General features: G+C 50.5%; 2 protein-coding genes across 4 annotated transcripts in view; one reads left to right on the top strand and one right to left on the bottom strand.

Annotated features, from left to right (window-relative positions):
* The window catches only part of GPBP1L1 (GC-rich promoter binding protein 1 like 1), a 50,125-nt gene extending 46,587 nt beyond the window's left edge, over positions 1–3,538 (bottom strand). For 2 of the 3 annotated variants that reach the window (XM_073357865.1, XM_073357867.1), the window contains exon 1: positions 3,224–3,332. The gene's annotated coding sequence lies outside the window, so the exon portion shown is untranslated. The other variant, XM_073357866.1, reaches the window with a different exon arrangement.
* A 1,714-nt stretch (positions 3,539–5,252) lies between these two features.
* On the top strand, positions 5,253–11,641 carry TMEM69 (transmembrane protein 69). Its single transcript, XM_073357864.1, has 3 exons — positions 5,253–5,357; positions 6,335–6,399; positions 10,319–11,641. The coding sequence occupies exons 2-3, from the start codon at positions 6,355–6,357 to the stop codon at positions 11,036–11,038; spliced, it is 765 nt and encodes a 254-aa protein (XP_073213965.1). The 5' UTR covers positions 5,253–5,357; positions 6,335–6,354; the 3' UTR covers positions 11,039–11,641.
* Positions 11,642–13,236: the final 1,595 nt, after the last annotated feature.

The following is a 13,236-nucleotide window of genomic DNA, read 5'->3' as shown; positions in this document are numbered from 1 at the left end:
GAACTTGCCTACACACAAACTTGCAGAGGTGACTAATGGTCATTTTAAAACAGATTTAGACTGATGCAAGTGCCTGTATGGACAGTCTTAAGTCAGTTTAAAAGCTGCTTATAGTCAACTTAGTTTGAGTAGTTTCCTTTCAGATTTAAGCTAAATACAAGCCATTTTAAAAACCCATTTAAGAAGATCCATGCAGGGGCTTGCCCAAATTTAAACTTGTTTAAAAAACTTTAGTTACATCATGATAACAGCCTTTCAACACAAGGCATATTTCAATCCCTCCTGTGAAAGTCATTAATATTCTAATCTTCCTACAGCCTTTATCCCACAAGAACAGAGTCACACAAAATTCACACTGAAAATTAAATATTTTCTACAACATTTAGAGGAAAATGACTAACCAAAGGCAACTGAAGTTGCTATCTTGTAGATGCTGGAAAAAACTTTTTTTTTTAATCCACACACTGTTTTACTTTAAAGTAGTAAATATAATTAAAAACACAATTGCAATAAAATATCACCCTGTAGTCCCTTTAGAAATTGCTATACAAACTCATTTCCTGCTAGTAGTTTACAAAGCAAAGCGTATGTAACATCAGTACTAGAATACTACTTTCCTTCTTCAAAAACCACAAAAGCATTTAATAAAAAAACCTAGAAAAACAGCAACAATACCTAGAAAGCATCAAAAATTATAAATCAAAATTTAGTTCACCTGGCTTATTAGCAAACAGGTTTCATTTTTAACTCTGAATTTTTTTAAAAAGTACCTCTCTCTGCATCACTAATTTTATATTAGTGATTTTAGAGCCAAATTTATACTTCTAACCAGCTGAAACTTAGTATTCTCTAATGTAGAGCAACTAAAATGCTGAGACTTTGCTATGATAAAGATAGCTTTATACTGCAATTACATCTAATTTTGAGTCTCACATCTGAGCCTCAGGTGTTTGAGCTCTGAGAACTGGATATGTGCACCAATAATCAGTGTTTCTCACTGAAGTTTATTAGTGTAATAAACACCAAAACACCACTTTTAAACTGGAAATTATAATGGCAAAATGTTTTCAGTTTTCATTAGACTTGACACTTCCTTCCTATACTTAGATTTTTATTCACATTGCAACCATCCAGGGAGTGTACAAAAAGGCACTGACCTATTTCATAACAGGACAATGTTTGAAACAATATTAATTTCTGCTGGCTTCAAATAGCACCAAGGGAACCCTGAGTGCCTGATGGTGAGAGAAACATGAAAGGCAAACTTTGCCGGCAGAATATAAACCATCAAGTCCAGGAGGCTGCTGGAAACTTTCAAGGTAAACAAAAACTTCGTTGGGAGTTACTGTATATCTTCTTATATCAAACAAGGAGGCTCCTACAGCTACTTCGCTCTCCTGCAAGTGAGAGCTGCTTGTTACACTAGAATTAGCCCTCCCTCTGCCCAAGCAGTCATTTTTTCAAGAATCTATAAAGACAACCTGCTTGTCCCAGATCAGCCCCCTCTCCAAACGCTCACACTTATAGTGTTTTCAACAGAAAGAGAAAACAGCGTCAAACTACTCACTATCCAGCCCCCCTCGCCCCTCCGTCCTTTGCCAGGGCTTCCCCATAGCCCTGACAGCCACCACAATTCCTACCTCCCACAGGACAACCCAGGCCAGAGATCCCATTCCTGCCCCTACCATCCCCCGGCCAAGAGCCTCCACTGCAATACTGCTCCCCTCCCCCGAACCCCCGTCTCCCTGGCTGCGCCCTCAGCCTTTCTAAAAGCCCAGGGTGTCCCCCCTCTCGTACAGCCCCCCCCTTACACTCTGGCCCCGACCTACTCCCCCGAGCCCTGCCTCCCCCACTCCCCCGGCCTACTCCCCCCCGGCCGGCCCCGAGCCCTGCCTCCCCCACTCCCCCGGCCTACTCCCCCCCGGCCGGCCCCGAGCCCTGCCTCCCCCACTCCCCCGGCCTACTCCCCCCCGGCCGGCCCCGAGCCCTGCCTCCCCCACTCCCCCGGCCTACTCCCCCCCCGGCCGGCCCCGAGCCCTGCCTCCCCCACTCCCCCGGCCTACTCCCCCCCCGGCCGGCCCCGAGCCCTGCCTCCCCCACTCCCCCGGCCTACTCCCCCCCGGCCGGCCCCGAGCCCTGCCTCCCCCACTCCCCCGGCCTACTCCCCCCCGGCCGGCCCCGAGCCCTGCCTCCCCCGGCCTACTCCCCCCCCGGCCGGCCCCGAGCCCTGCCTCCCCCACTCCCCCGGCCTACTCCCCCCCGGCCGGCCCCGAGCCCTGCCTCCCCCCCCTCCCCCGGCCTACTCCCTCGTACGGCCCCCAGCCCTGCATCCCCCCCCCCGCCTACTCCCCCGGCCAGCCCCGAGCCCTGCCTCCCCCCCCCTCCCCCGGCCTACTCCCCCCCCCGGCCCCGAGCCCTGCTTCCCCCCCCCCTCCCCCGGCCTACTCCCCCGTACGGCCCCCAGCCCTGCCTCCCCCGGCCTACTCCCCCCCGGCCGGCCCCGAGCCCTGCCTCCCCCACTCCCCCGGCCTACTCCCCCCCGGCCGGCCCCGAGCCCTGCCTCCCCCCCTCCCCCGGCCTACTCCCCCCCCGGCCGGCCCCGAGCCCTGCCTCCCCCACTCCCCCGGCCTACTCCCCCCCGGCCGGCCCCGAGCCCTGCTTCCCCCCCCTCCCCCGGCCTACTCCCCCCCCCGGCCCCGAGCCCTGCTTCCCCCCCCTCCCCCGGCCTACTCCCCCCCCCGGCCCCGAGCCCTGCTTCCCCCCCCTCCCCCGGCCTACTCCCCCCCCCGGCCCCGAGCCCTGCTTCCCCCCCTCCCCCGGGCCCTGCTTCCCCCCCTCCCCCGGCCGGCCCCGAGCCCTGCCTCCCCCCCTCCCCCGGCCTCCCCCCCTCCCCCGGCCTACTCCCCCGGCCTCCCCCACTCCCCCGGCCTACTCCCCCGTACGGCCCCGAGCCCTGCCCCCTCACACTCCGGCGCCGAGCCCGCCCCCGCCCCCTCACACTCCGGCGCCGAGCCCGCCCGGCCTACTCCCCCGGCCGGCCCCGAGCCCTGCCCCATCAGCGCTGAGGCAGCAGGGCCCCGAGCCCGCAGCACAGGCCGGGCTCGCTGGGAGCCTCCCGGGACCGGACCGGCGGTTCCCGGGTCGGTGTCGGGGCTGGCTACCACCCGCAGCCCTGGCTGGGCCCTCACGGAGAGGCCCGTCCCCCGCGGGGCCCCGCACTCACCGGCCAAGCCCCCTCGCTGCCTCCCGCGGCCCCACAACCATAACAAAGCTCTGCCCAAAATGGCTGCCCGGCCCTGCCCGGCCGGGGGCCGGAGGGGGCGGGGCCGGCGCGCGGGGGACACACCCACCTGGCGCGCTCTGGCCGCGCGCCTCTCTCGGCCCGGCGCGGGGGTCCCACGCGGGACGCTCCCAGGGCTGAGGGTGGGCGTTACGGCGCGAGGCTGGCGCGTGCTCTCCGGACGGGCGCGCGCGCGCATTCGCACGCTCGCGCGAATACGGCTCTCTCCAGTGTCTCCCTCGGCCACTCCGTGCGCGCGCCCGCCCGTGCTGCCTCGACACCTCCCCCCCCCCCCCCCGCCCGAACTTCTCCAGGCGGCTCGCGCGCCCGCTCTGTTTGTGTCGGTCACGCTGGGGGACGGGCCGAGCAGATTGCTCCTCCCGCCCGAGACTCCAAGTTCCAGGATGCACTGCGCCACCTGCCTCACCCTTTGTGAGGGGGGCGGCCGCCGCCGTGCATGCTGGGATGTGTAGTCCCCGCCCTGTTGCGGCCGCCACCTTCCCCTTAAAGTGGAAGGCACAGCCTCTGTGCAAGGAAGCAAAGCACTTTGTAATCCTAGAAAGCCAGCATCTGCCCCCTCCTCTCCGCCACAGCAGCGGGGAGGCAGAGTAGGCCGGCAGGCTGAGGCTTCGAGTACAAACCAATCCTTCCTGTTCAACAGAGATTTCCTGAATGAGCCAGCCGCACTGTAACACGTAGCAGAAATAATTGGGGAAGGCACCGCAATGGCTTTACATTCCACAAGGGAAGCTTCGCAGTCAACCCAGAAGCAGAGAAATTATGCCCCAGAGACACTTCCAGCAAAATGCAGCTGCAGGGCAAGAGGGAGGATTCCTCAGCTGCTGGAATAATGCTGAGTGCTATTTACCTCTCACCTGTTCTGCAAACTTTAGCTAATCTTCCCAGAAACCAGGGGAGAGGGATCAGGCCCAGCAAGGACTAGACATTCAGCATAACTGTTGCAGAAAAAGAGACAGAAAAGTGACCTCACAATTGGTGGTAGCTCCCCTTGCCAGCCTTGAAAGAGGCATAAATACAAGACACACAAATAAATTAACTTGAAGAAGAGTTTGGTGTGGCTGGAAAGTTTGTCTCTCTTTCACCAGCAGAAGTTGGTCCAATAAAAGATACCACCCCACCGACTTTATCTTTCAAATAAGTTAACTAGTTAGTCAATTTTCAGAGTAGCAGCCGTGTTAGTCTGTATTCGCAAAAAGAAAAGGAGGCCTTGTGGCACCTAAGAGACTAACCGATTTATTTGAGCATAAGCTTTCGTGAGCTACAGCTCCCTTCATCCGATGAAGTGCTCCTTTTAGTTAGTCAGTGTCTGGGTAGCACTTTGAAGATGTAAAGCATGTGTGCAAATTGTTACTGTGGCTACACCGCAAAGCTGGTGCTTGCGAACTAAATGCTCAATGCATTCTGACTACTCAGAACCGCTTGCCGTTTTCAGTTAAATAGATGAGAGTAGAGAACTGGGGTGTCAGCTTGGGCAGCACCCTCCACACCAGTCCAGGCTCTGATCCTGCACCCATGCAAATGCTTTATCCAGGCTCTTGGGGTTTTGTTTTTGTTTGTTTGTTTTTTGTTGGGGGGGGGCGGTTTCTGACTCATACTTTTTGACTGTTTGGCAGTACTGGTGGCCTGCATGCAATCACTGGAAATACTTACATTCCCTAAGTAATGCTCAGCATAACCTGTCTGGAATCAGGCCTTTGCCATCAGTGAGATACATTGTTGTTTTGTTTTAAGGTAAATTCTCCCCCCTTTAGAACTGATGCCTTTTAACCCTGTCGCTCCCACCCTCTTAACGGTGGAAAAAACTCGGGGCAAGGGGAGCTTTCTGTAACGCCAGAGAACTGAAACGACAAGCCCCCCGCTTTGAACAGAAAGTCCGGGCAGCCGGCCCCGCAAAGCGGAACGAGAGCGCCTGGCCCACGGCCGGGGCCGGGGCTCTCCGCCCGGCGCACACGGGAAGCCCCGCTCCTTCGGCCGGATGCTGCCGCCCTTCCCGTCCCTGCTCGGGAGGCTGGCTGCTGCTGGGGCTGGCCGTGCTCCTTGCCGTTCCCTTGGGCGGGTGAGTGCGTGATCCCTGGGAGGCGGTGGCGGGCCGCTGGGCTCCCCGGGGGACGGCGCCCCGGGAGGAGGGGTTGGTTTCCTGGGACTCTCTGCAGGGAGAGGGGGCGCGAGTGGGGGGCGCTTGCAGGGCAGCTGGGGCCGGGGAACTGATCCAGGCTGCGGCCTCTGGCGGCCCTCAGACCACCAGTGCCGAGTCTTGTTAATTACAGCAGAGCAGGGGGCTTCCCGGGTTCAGTTCCCACCTCTGCCACAGGCTCTCTCTGGGCAAATGACTTAGTCTCCCCCCCAGGTCCCCATGATCCTTCCTTTTGGTTATTTAGATTGTAAACTCTTCATTTTACAGTGGGGTCCCCAGACTTGGTTGGGGCTTCCAGATGCTTCTGTAATACGCAGTGGACCCCTTTAAAATGTGTGTTTGTAATCACAGTAATCTTCTCTAGGTTTTCTTTTCTCTTCTAAAGAACAGTGGTAATGTTACCTAGAAACTTCCCACCTTTAGAGGAATTTTTTTTGGTAGGATTAGTGGATTCAATTTGGGGCTGGGAGATGGAATTTTAATTCCAACTCTACCGTCAAGGTGACTTGGCAAACCATGTATACTGTGTCAGTTTCCCCATCTGTAAAATGGAGCTATTTACCTACTTCATAGGCACTTTGAGATATAGTTAAGCCCTGATCTGGCAATAAAATGCATTACAAGTTAATGACCTTAGCTTGTAAAGTGACTTGAAAACAAAATGCCCTGTAAAAGTTCAATATAATTATTTGGTTATAAGAGTACAGTAGATAAACATGTTATTAGCTGTACAATGACAAAATCCAAGATGCATGGTCCTGATCTGCTTCCTTTTACTTATAAAACAAAATGGGCAATAGGGAAAACAAATTGTTGTCATAACTTATACTAAGACATATTCTACCTAGTATAGACTGTCACTAAGTTGATTCTCTTAACATTTTTTCTTCATCCCTTAGGGCCTTCTGCTAAGGCAAATATGTTTCACCTTGTACAGCGATGTTGTTCCCACATACCTTTAAAAGTAAGTTTCTAATGTGTTATCTACTTTATTCTGAAATAGCTTTCAAAACAAAACAAAACAGTTTGTTGTGTGCAACAAGAGTGATGTCGTGGTGGGAGTCTGCTATAGACCACTGGACCAGGGGGATGAGGTAGATGAGGCTTTCTTCCGGCAGCTCGCGGAAGCTACTAGATCGCATGCCCTGATTCTCATGGATGACTTTAATTTTCCTGATATCTGCTTGGAGAGCAATACAGCGGTGCATAGACAATCCAGGAAGTTTTTGGAAAGCATAGGGGACAATTTCCTGGCGCAAGTGCTAGAGGAGCCAACTAGGGGGGGCGCTTTTCTTGACCTGCTGCTCACAAACCGGGTAGAATTAGTGGGGGAAGCAAAAGTGGATGGGAATCTGGGAGGCAGTGACCATGAGTTGGTTGAGTTCAGGATCCTGACGCAGGGAAGAAAGGTAAGCAGCAGGATACGGACCCTGGACTTCAGGAAAGCAGACTTCGACTCCCTCAGGGAACGGATGGCCAGGATCCCCTGGGGGACTAACTTGAAGGGGAAAGGAGTCCAGGAGAGCTGGCTGTATTTCAAGGAATCCCTGTTGAGGTTACAGGGACAAACCATCCCGATGAGTCGAAAGAATAGTAAATATGGCAGGCGACCAGCTTGGCTTAATGGTGAAATCCTAGCGGATCTTAAACATAAAAAAGAAGCTTACAAGAAGTGGAAGGTTGGACATATGACCAGGGAAGAGTATAAAAATATTGCTCGGGCATGTAGGAATGATATCAGGAGGGCCAAATCGCACCTGGAGCTGCAGCTAGCCAGAGATGTCAAGAGTAACAAGAAGGGTTTCTTCAGGTATGTTGGCAACAAGAAGAAAGCCAAGGAACGTGTGGGCCCCTTACTGAATGAGGGAGGCAACCTAGTGACAGAGGATGTGGAAAAAGCTAATGTACTCAATGCTTTTTTTGCCTCTGTTTTCACTAACAAGGTCAGCTCCCAGACTGCTGCGCTGGGCATCACAAAATGGGGAAGAGATGGTCAGCCCTCTGTGGAGATAGAGGTGGTTAGGGACTATTTAGAAAAGCTGGACGTGCACAAGTCCATGGGGCCGGACGAGTTGCATCCGAGAGTGCTGAAGGAATTGGCGGCTGTGATTGCAGAGCCATTGGCCATTATCTTTGAAAACTCGTGGCGAACGGGGGAAGTCCTGGATGACTGGAAAAAGGCTAATGTAGTGCCAATCTTTAAAAAAGGGAAGGAGGAGGATCCTGGGAACTACAGGCCAGTCAGCCTCACCTCAGTCCCTGGAAAAATCATGGAGCAGGTCCTCAAAGAATCAATCCTGAAGCACTTGCATGAGAGGAAAGTGATCAGGAACAGCCAGCATGGATTCACCAAGGGAAGGTCATGCCTGACTAATCTAATCGCCTTTTATGATGAGATTACTGGTTCTGTGGATGAAGGGAAAGCAGTGGATGTATTGTTTCTTGACTTTAGCAAAGCTTTTGACACGGTCTCCCACAGTATTCTTGTCAGCAAGTTAAGGAAGTATGGGCTGGATGAATGCACTATAAGGTGGGTAGAAAGCTGGCTAGATTGTCGGGCTCAACGGGTAGTGATCAATGTCTCCATGTCTAGTTGGCAGCCAGTATGAAGTGGAGTGCCCCAAGGGTCGGTCCTGGGGCCGGTTTTGTTCAATATCTTCATAAACGATCTGGAGGATGGTGTGGATTGCACTCTCAGCAAATTTGCGGATGATACTAAACTGGGAGGAGTGGTAGATACGCTGGAGGGGAGGGATAGGATACAGAAGGACCTAGACAAATTGGAGGATTGGGCCAAAAGAAATCTGATGAGGTTCAATAAGGATAAGTGCAGGGTCCTGCACTTAGGACGGAAGAACCCAATGCACAGCTACAGACTAGGGACCGAATGGCTAGGCAGCAGTTCTGCGGAAAAGGACCTAGGGGTGACAGTGGACGAGAAGCTGGATATGAGTCAGCAGTGTGCCCTTGTTGCCAAGAAGGCCAATGGCATTTTGGGATGTATAAGTAGGGGCATAGCGAGCAGATCGAGGGACGTGATCGTTCCCCTCTATTCGACATTGGTGAGGCCTCATCTGGAGTACTGTGTCCAGTTTTGGGCCCCACACTTCAAGAAGGATGTGGATAAATTGGAGAGAGTCCAGCGAAGGGCAACAAAAATGATTAGGGGACTGGAACACATGAGTTATGAGGAGAGGCTGAGGGAGCTGGGATTGTTTAGCCTGCAGAAGAGAAGAATGAGGGGGGATTTGATAGCTGCTTTCAACTACCTGAAAGGGGGTTCCAAAGAGGATGGCTCTAGACTGTTCTCAATGGTAGCAGATGACAGAACGAGGAGTAATGGTCTCAAGTTGCAGTGTGGGAGGTTTAGATTGGATATTAGGAAAAACTTTTTCACTAAGAGGGTGGTGAAACACTGGAATGCGTTACCTAGGGAGGTGGTAGAATCTCCTTCCTTAGAGGTTTTTAAGGTCAGGCTTGACAAAGCCCTGGCTGGGATGATTTAACTGGGAATTGGTCCTGCTTTGAGCAGGGGGTTGGACTAGATGACCTTCTGGGGTCCCTTCCAACCCTGATATTCTATGATTCTATGAAAACAGGAGGCAAAGCATCTTCGGTATAAAACACAGTTGGCTCACAGTTTACAACAGACTGAGGTTTCATTTTATCATATTTATTTTTTTCCAAAGGAACTTTTCTAATGTTTAAAGTGTATAGAATTGTAAACCCATTTTTTCCCTGATTCTTGCCTGGCATCATCGAACCGCAACTTAGCCACATAGCTTGATCCGTAAGCCTGCTGCTGTGCAGGCTTACTGATATGTTTTGTTGCTGGTATTTGATAGCTGTTAAAATTAAAGAGCCAAATCCTCCCTTCAGTTCTGTCTCTATAACCATGCTGAAATCAGTGGGGTTTCATGGGTGTAACTATGGACAGAACTTAAGTGTACAGTCTGGATCATATATGCACCACAAAATTCCTCTTTACTGAAACAGTTATAACATTAGGCATGCATCCAATGAAGTGAGCTGTAGCTCACGAAAGCTTATACTCAAATAAATTTGTTAGTCTCTAAGGTGCCACAAGTACTCCTTTTCTTTTTGCGGATACAGACTAACACAGCTGCTACTCTGAAACCTAACATCATGGTGATGATACAGTCTCCACACTCTCAGGTCACCATCTGCAAAGTATTTTTTTAAAAGTTCTGTAGCTGCTCTCTTTTGATTGAATATGAAGAAGGCAAAAAGGCATTGTGCTTTTTCCTCAGCAACTTCAGGAATGTCAATTTTTGCAAGAGGGCCTCAGGGCAATCACAGGGATGTTTATTGTGAGCTCTAGCACCTTAATTGTTAATCTTTAACACAGACTTTCTTTATCCAAAATCTTAGTCTATTAAACTTGAGGTGTTTCAAAACAAGTTTTTAAAGTGACTAACAATCCTTTTCCCTTTCACTTACCCTCTGTTCTACTCTAAGGAGGGCTTGAATTTCTAGTGTGAAAACACAAGCAAGGAAAGTAGTTGGAGGAAACTTTTCAGGCCTTCTTTATTCACCCTAAAGCAGCAAAAAGAACACAAGCGCAGATAGTCTCTTCACAGATCACTGCCATGTCAGAAACAGGGGAGGAAGGCAGTGATTTCTGTAACTTCTGTGTAATGCTTTCTACTGTTTGTGTTGGAATGCAGTGAAACAGCCAACTTCTTATAAAACCAGCAGTGCTCTTTACGTGAAGGGGAAAAAAAAATCTTTATAAACCTTCTAATAACATACAAGCCAGTAGATTTCCACAGCTAGGCTTAGTTTTATGCAGGGTATAACTAATCAACTCTCCAGGCTAACAAGTGCTTGTCAGATACTCCTAATACGTTTTGTAATTGCAGCTCCAGAAGTTGACCCTTCACAGACAACTACAGTATGGAAGGAATAAGACAATTTGTTCTTCTCCTCTCAGTATCCCTCTGCAGAGAGTTCTTTCCCATCCGTTGAGATCTCAGCTCCTCACCAAGGCCTCAGCCTGTGTAACCAAGGCCCAGGGATTCCATTGCTCCCTCCGCTGCTTAAAGAAAAAGAAACCAGAAGAACCTGAACCCCAACTGGGGCTTCTGCGCCATGATATGAGGTCACTAAAGGACTCACCAAAGCCTGCCTTTTACCTGGGCCTTGCAGGGTTGATTCCATTTGTTTCAGTGCCACTGATAATGGCTATCCAACAGACCTACTACGCTGAGCTGGCATTTGCTCAAATTACATATGGGGCCACTATAGTCTCTTTTCTAGGAGGAGTCAGGTGGGGATTTGCTCTCCCAGAAAATAGCCCAGGCAATCCTGATTGGATGAACTTGGGGAACAGTATAGTTCCCCCTTTATTAGCCTGGTTTGCCATACTTTTTAAAGATGACCTCACTCAAGCTGCAATCATGGTGATAATTGGTTTAGGGGTAGCATTACATTATGACCTTGCTGTTCTTCCTACTTATCCCAGCTGGTTTAAAGCCCTCAGGGTATTACTAACCATGGTGGCAGTATTTTCATTGGTAGCCACCTTGGGACTTACGGATGTTTATCCAGAGAAGCAGCTAAGGAACAGTGCAAGTAAATGAAAGTGAATCATCATAAACCAACAGACAAGAGATTTTTTTTTTTTTTCTGTCAAGCTACTGCAGAGTTTTGTATGAAGTTCTAATGGGAGTAAAAGAAACTGCTTAGCTTCTCCATGCTTGCAGAACTAGAGCCATGAGTGGAAATCAGAAAACAGCAACTTGCAAGACGCTTACTTTGGGAGCAACCAGTTTCCAAGCAAGTTGAGCAGAGGATTTATATATACACATTATTCACTTTCTTTAGATTGTTTTCAAGACAGGTATGCATCTTCCCTTATTTGTACAGCAAGAGCCCAATCCTGACAGATCTTTGAGTACTACCGTAATATATTTTTAAATGTTTGGGGGTAGATTAAACTCCTTGTGTACTATGAAGAATAATTATTAAAACAAGGATAGGTCAAGAGGCTTAATTATAAGGTGTGCCAAGTTCTGCAATGGAAGGAATAAGGTCATAGCTTTTGTAAATGTTAAGAACCCTTTTAGCTGAAAACCATGGGATGAAAGCACTTCCTGTTCCCACTGAAAATGGAACAATTACTGCATTATACTTAAGTTTGTAGATATTTGGAAGATTCATAATGTACAAGGTTATTATATGTACAGCTGCTTTTTTTTTTCTTTTTTGATAATGCTGTTTGTAAATACCACACCTACACCACCCCAGGACAAGATTCTTCCCTGACCCAAATTCTACTGACGAGAAAATATACACTAAACATGGTAAATGATTTAAGAGTTGGTCACTAAACAACACATATAGGTAAGGTTGGTTTGTCATGTCAAGCTCGAGATCAGTGTTTATCTAAAGCAGGGGTCTCAAACACACAGCCCCCGGGGTTATTTTCTGTGGCCTACCAGCTCCCTGCAGCACCCCACCCCCTCAGCATTTACCTACAGCAGCTCCAGCCCGTGCTACTCCAGGAAGCGGCCAGGACCTGGGAGGGTGGAACCCTGGTCTGTGTGTTGCCCTGGCCAGCCCTCCAGGTACCTCCCCTGAAGTTCCCTATTCCTGGCCAATGGGAGCTGTGGGGGGCGGTGCCTGGAGGCATGGCCAGGGCAACACACAGACCCCTGTGCCTCCTACCGCAGCCCCTAGCCACTTCCCGGAACAGTGTGGGGGTAGGGCGGGCAGGCAAGGAGCCTGCCCTGCCCCGCCCCGCCCCTGGTGCGCACCAGGCCAGACCCACCCCCTGAATGCCTCCTGCAGCTGAACCCCCTGCACTGAGCCCCCTCCTGCACCCTGCCCTGAGCCCCCTGATGCACCCCAGCCCCCTGCCTTGAGCCTCCTTCCACACCCTGCACCTCTCCTGCACCCCCTGGGGGTTGGAATGGGGGCAAGGAAGAGGTGGGGCCTCATGGAAGGGGTGGAGTGGGGGCGGTCAGTTGTGCGGCCCCTGGGCCAATGTACTGGTCCTCATGGTCATTTGAGTTTGAGACCCCTGATCTAAAGTGTGTCGGAGACACTAAGAGCACCCCAAGTCCAAACAGCACCCTGTCATGATATTTACGCAAAAGATGGCATGTAATATATCTTTAGAAAACTAATAACTCACTGATCATTAATATTCTTGCATGATATATGTATGGTCAACCCCAAGAGAACTTTACAGCTATTTCCAGCATATGTGACTAAAATGTATTTAAACCTGGTATAGTGGAGCAGTTCATAAACAAATTTTCTCCAGCCAAAGAAAAGAGGCCAATGCCTTAAACCAGGTGTGGCCAAATTCAGTGAGCTATTTATTTGTATCAGAGGTTGCAGGAAGAGATCACTTGCATTATAAAAATCACCAGCAGGGGAGAAGACAGCATGGTGTCCCTACCTAGCAAGTAAAAGGAACTTGATCTGGGGAGGAATTTTGGTAGAATACATTTCAGAGGTTTACTAGACTACAAAGAGGGGGGGAGTGAACCCCTAAGTTATCCTTCACCCAAGGAAACAAAAGAATCCTGAGCATAGCCATGAGTATAAAATAAGGACTTCAGTTAGGATAAATCATGTCACTCTTCCATTAACTGTAAGGGTGCAGTAGAACATTATGAACTACTACTAGCCACTGGCAGTAGGTGTGATGTTATGGGGGTTCACCTAGACCAGTAAGGGGTTCTGTCAGTGCCTTCCCTGTAACTATGGTTGCTTCCAGGCTGTGCACCACAAAGCCCTCACGCTGGCATCTTGCAGGGTGACACTAAGA

Source organism: Lepidochelys kempii, chromosome 8 (assembly GCF_965140265.1).
Source record: "Lepidochelys kempii isolate rLepKem1 chromosome 8, rLepKem1.hap2, whole genome shotgun sequence".
In the NCBI taxonomy this organism is placed as follows: domain Eukaryota; kingdom Metazoa; phylum Chordata; order Testudines; family Cheloniidae; genus Lepidochelys; species Lepidochelys kempii.
The sequence above is the reverse complement of the archived record's forward strand: the minus strand, read 5'-3'. Positions and strand labels throughout refer to the sequence as shown.

Coding starts and splice junctions, on each gene's coding strand:
- TMEM69 (XM_073357864.1), top strand. CDS start 6,355: ATGTTTCACCTTGTACAGCGATGTTGTTCCCACATACCTTTAAAA. Junction 6,400..10,318: donor GTTCCCACATACCTTTAAAA/GTAAGTTTCTAA, acceptor TTGTAATTGCAG/CTCCAGAAGTTGACCCTTCA.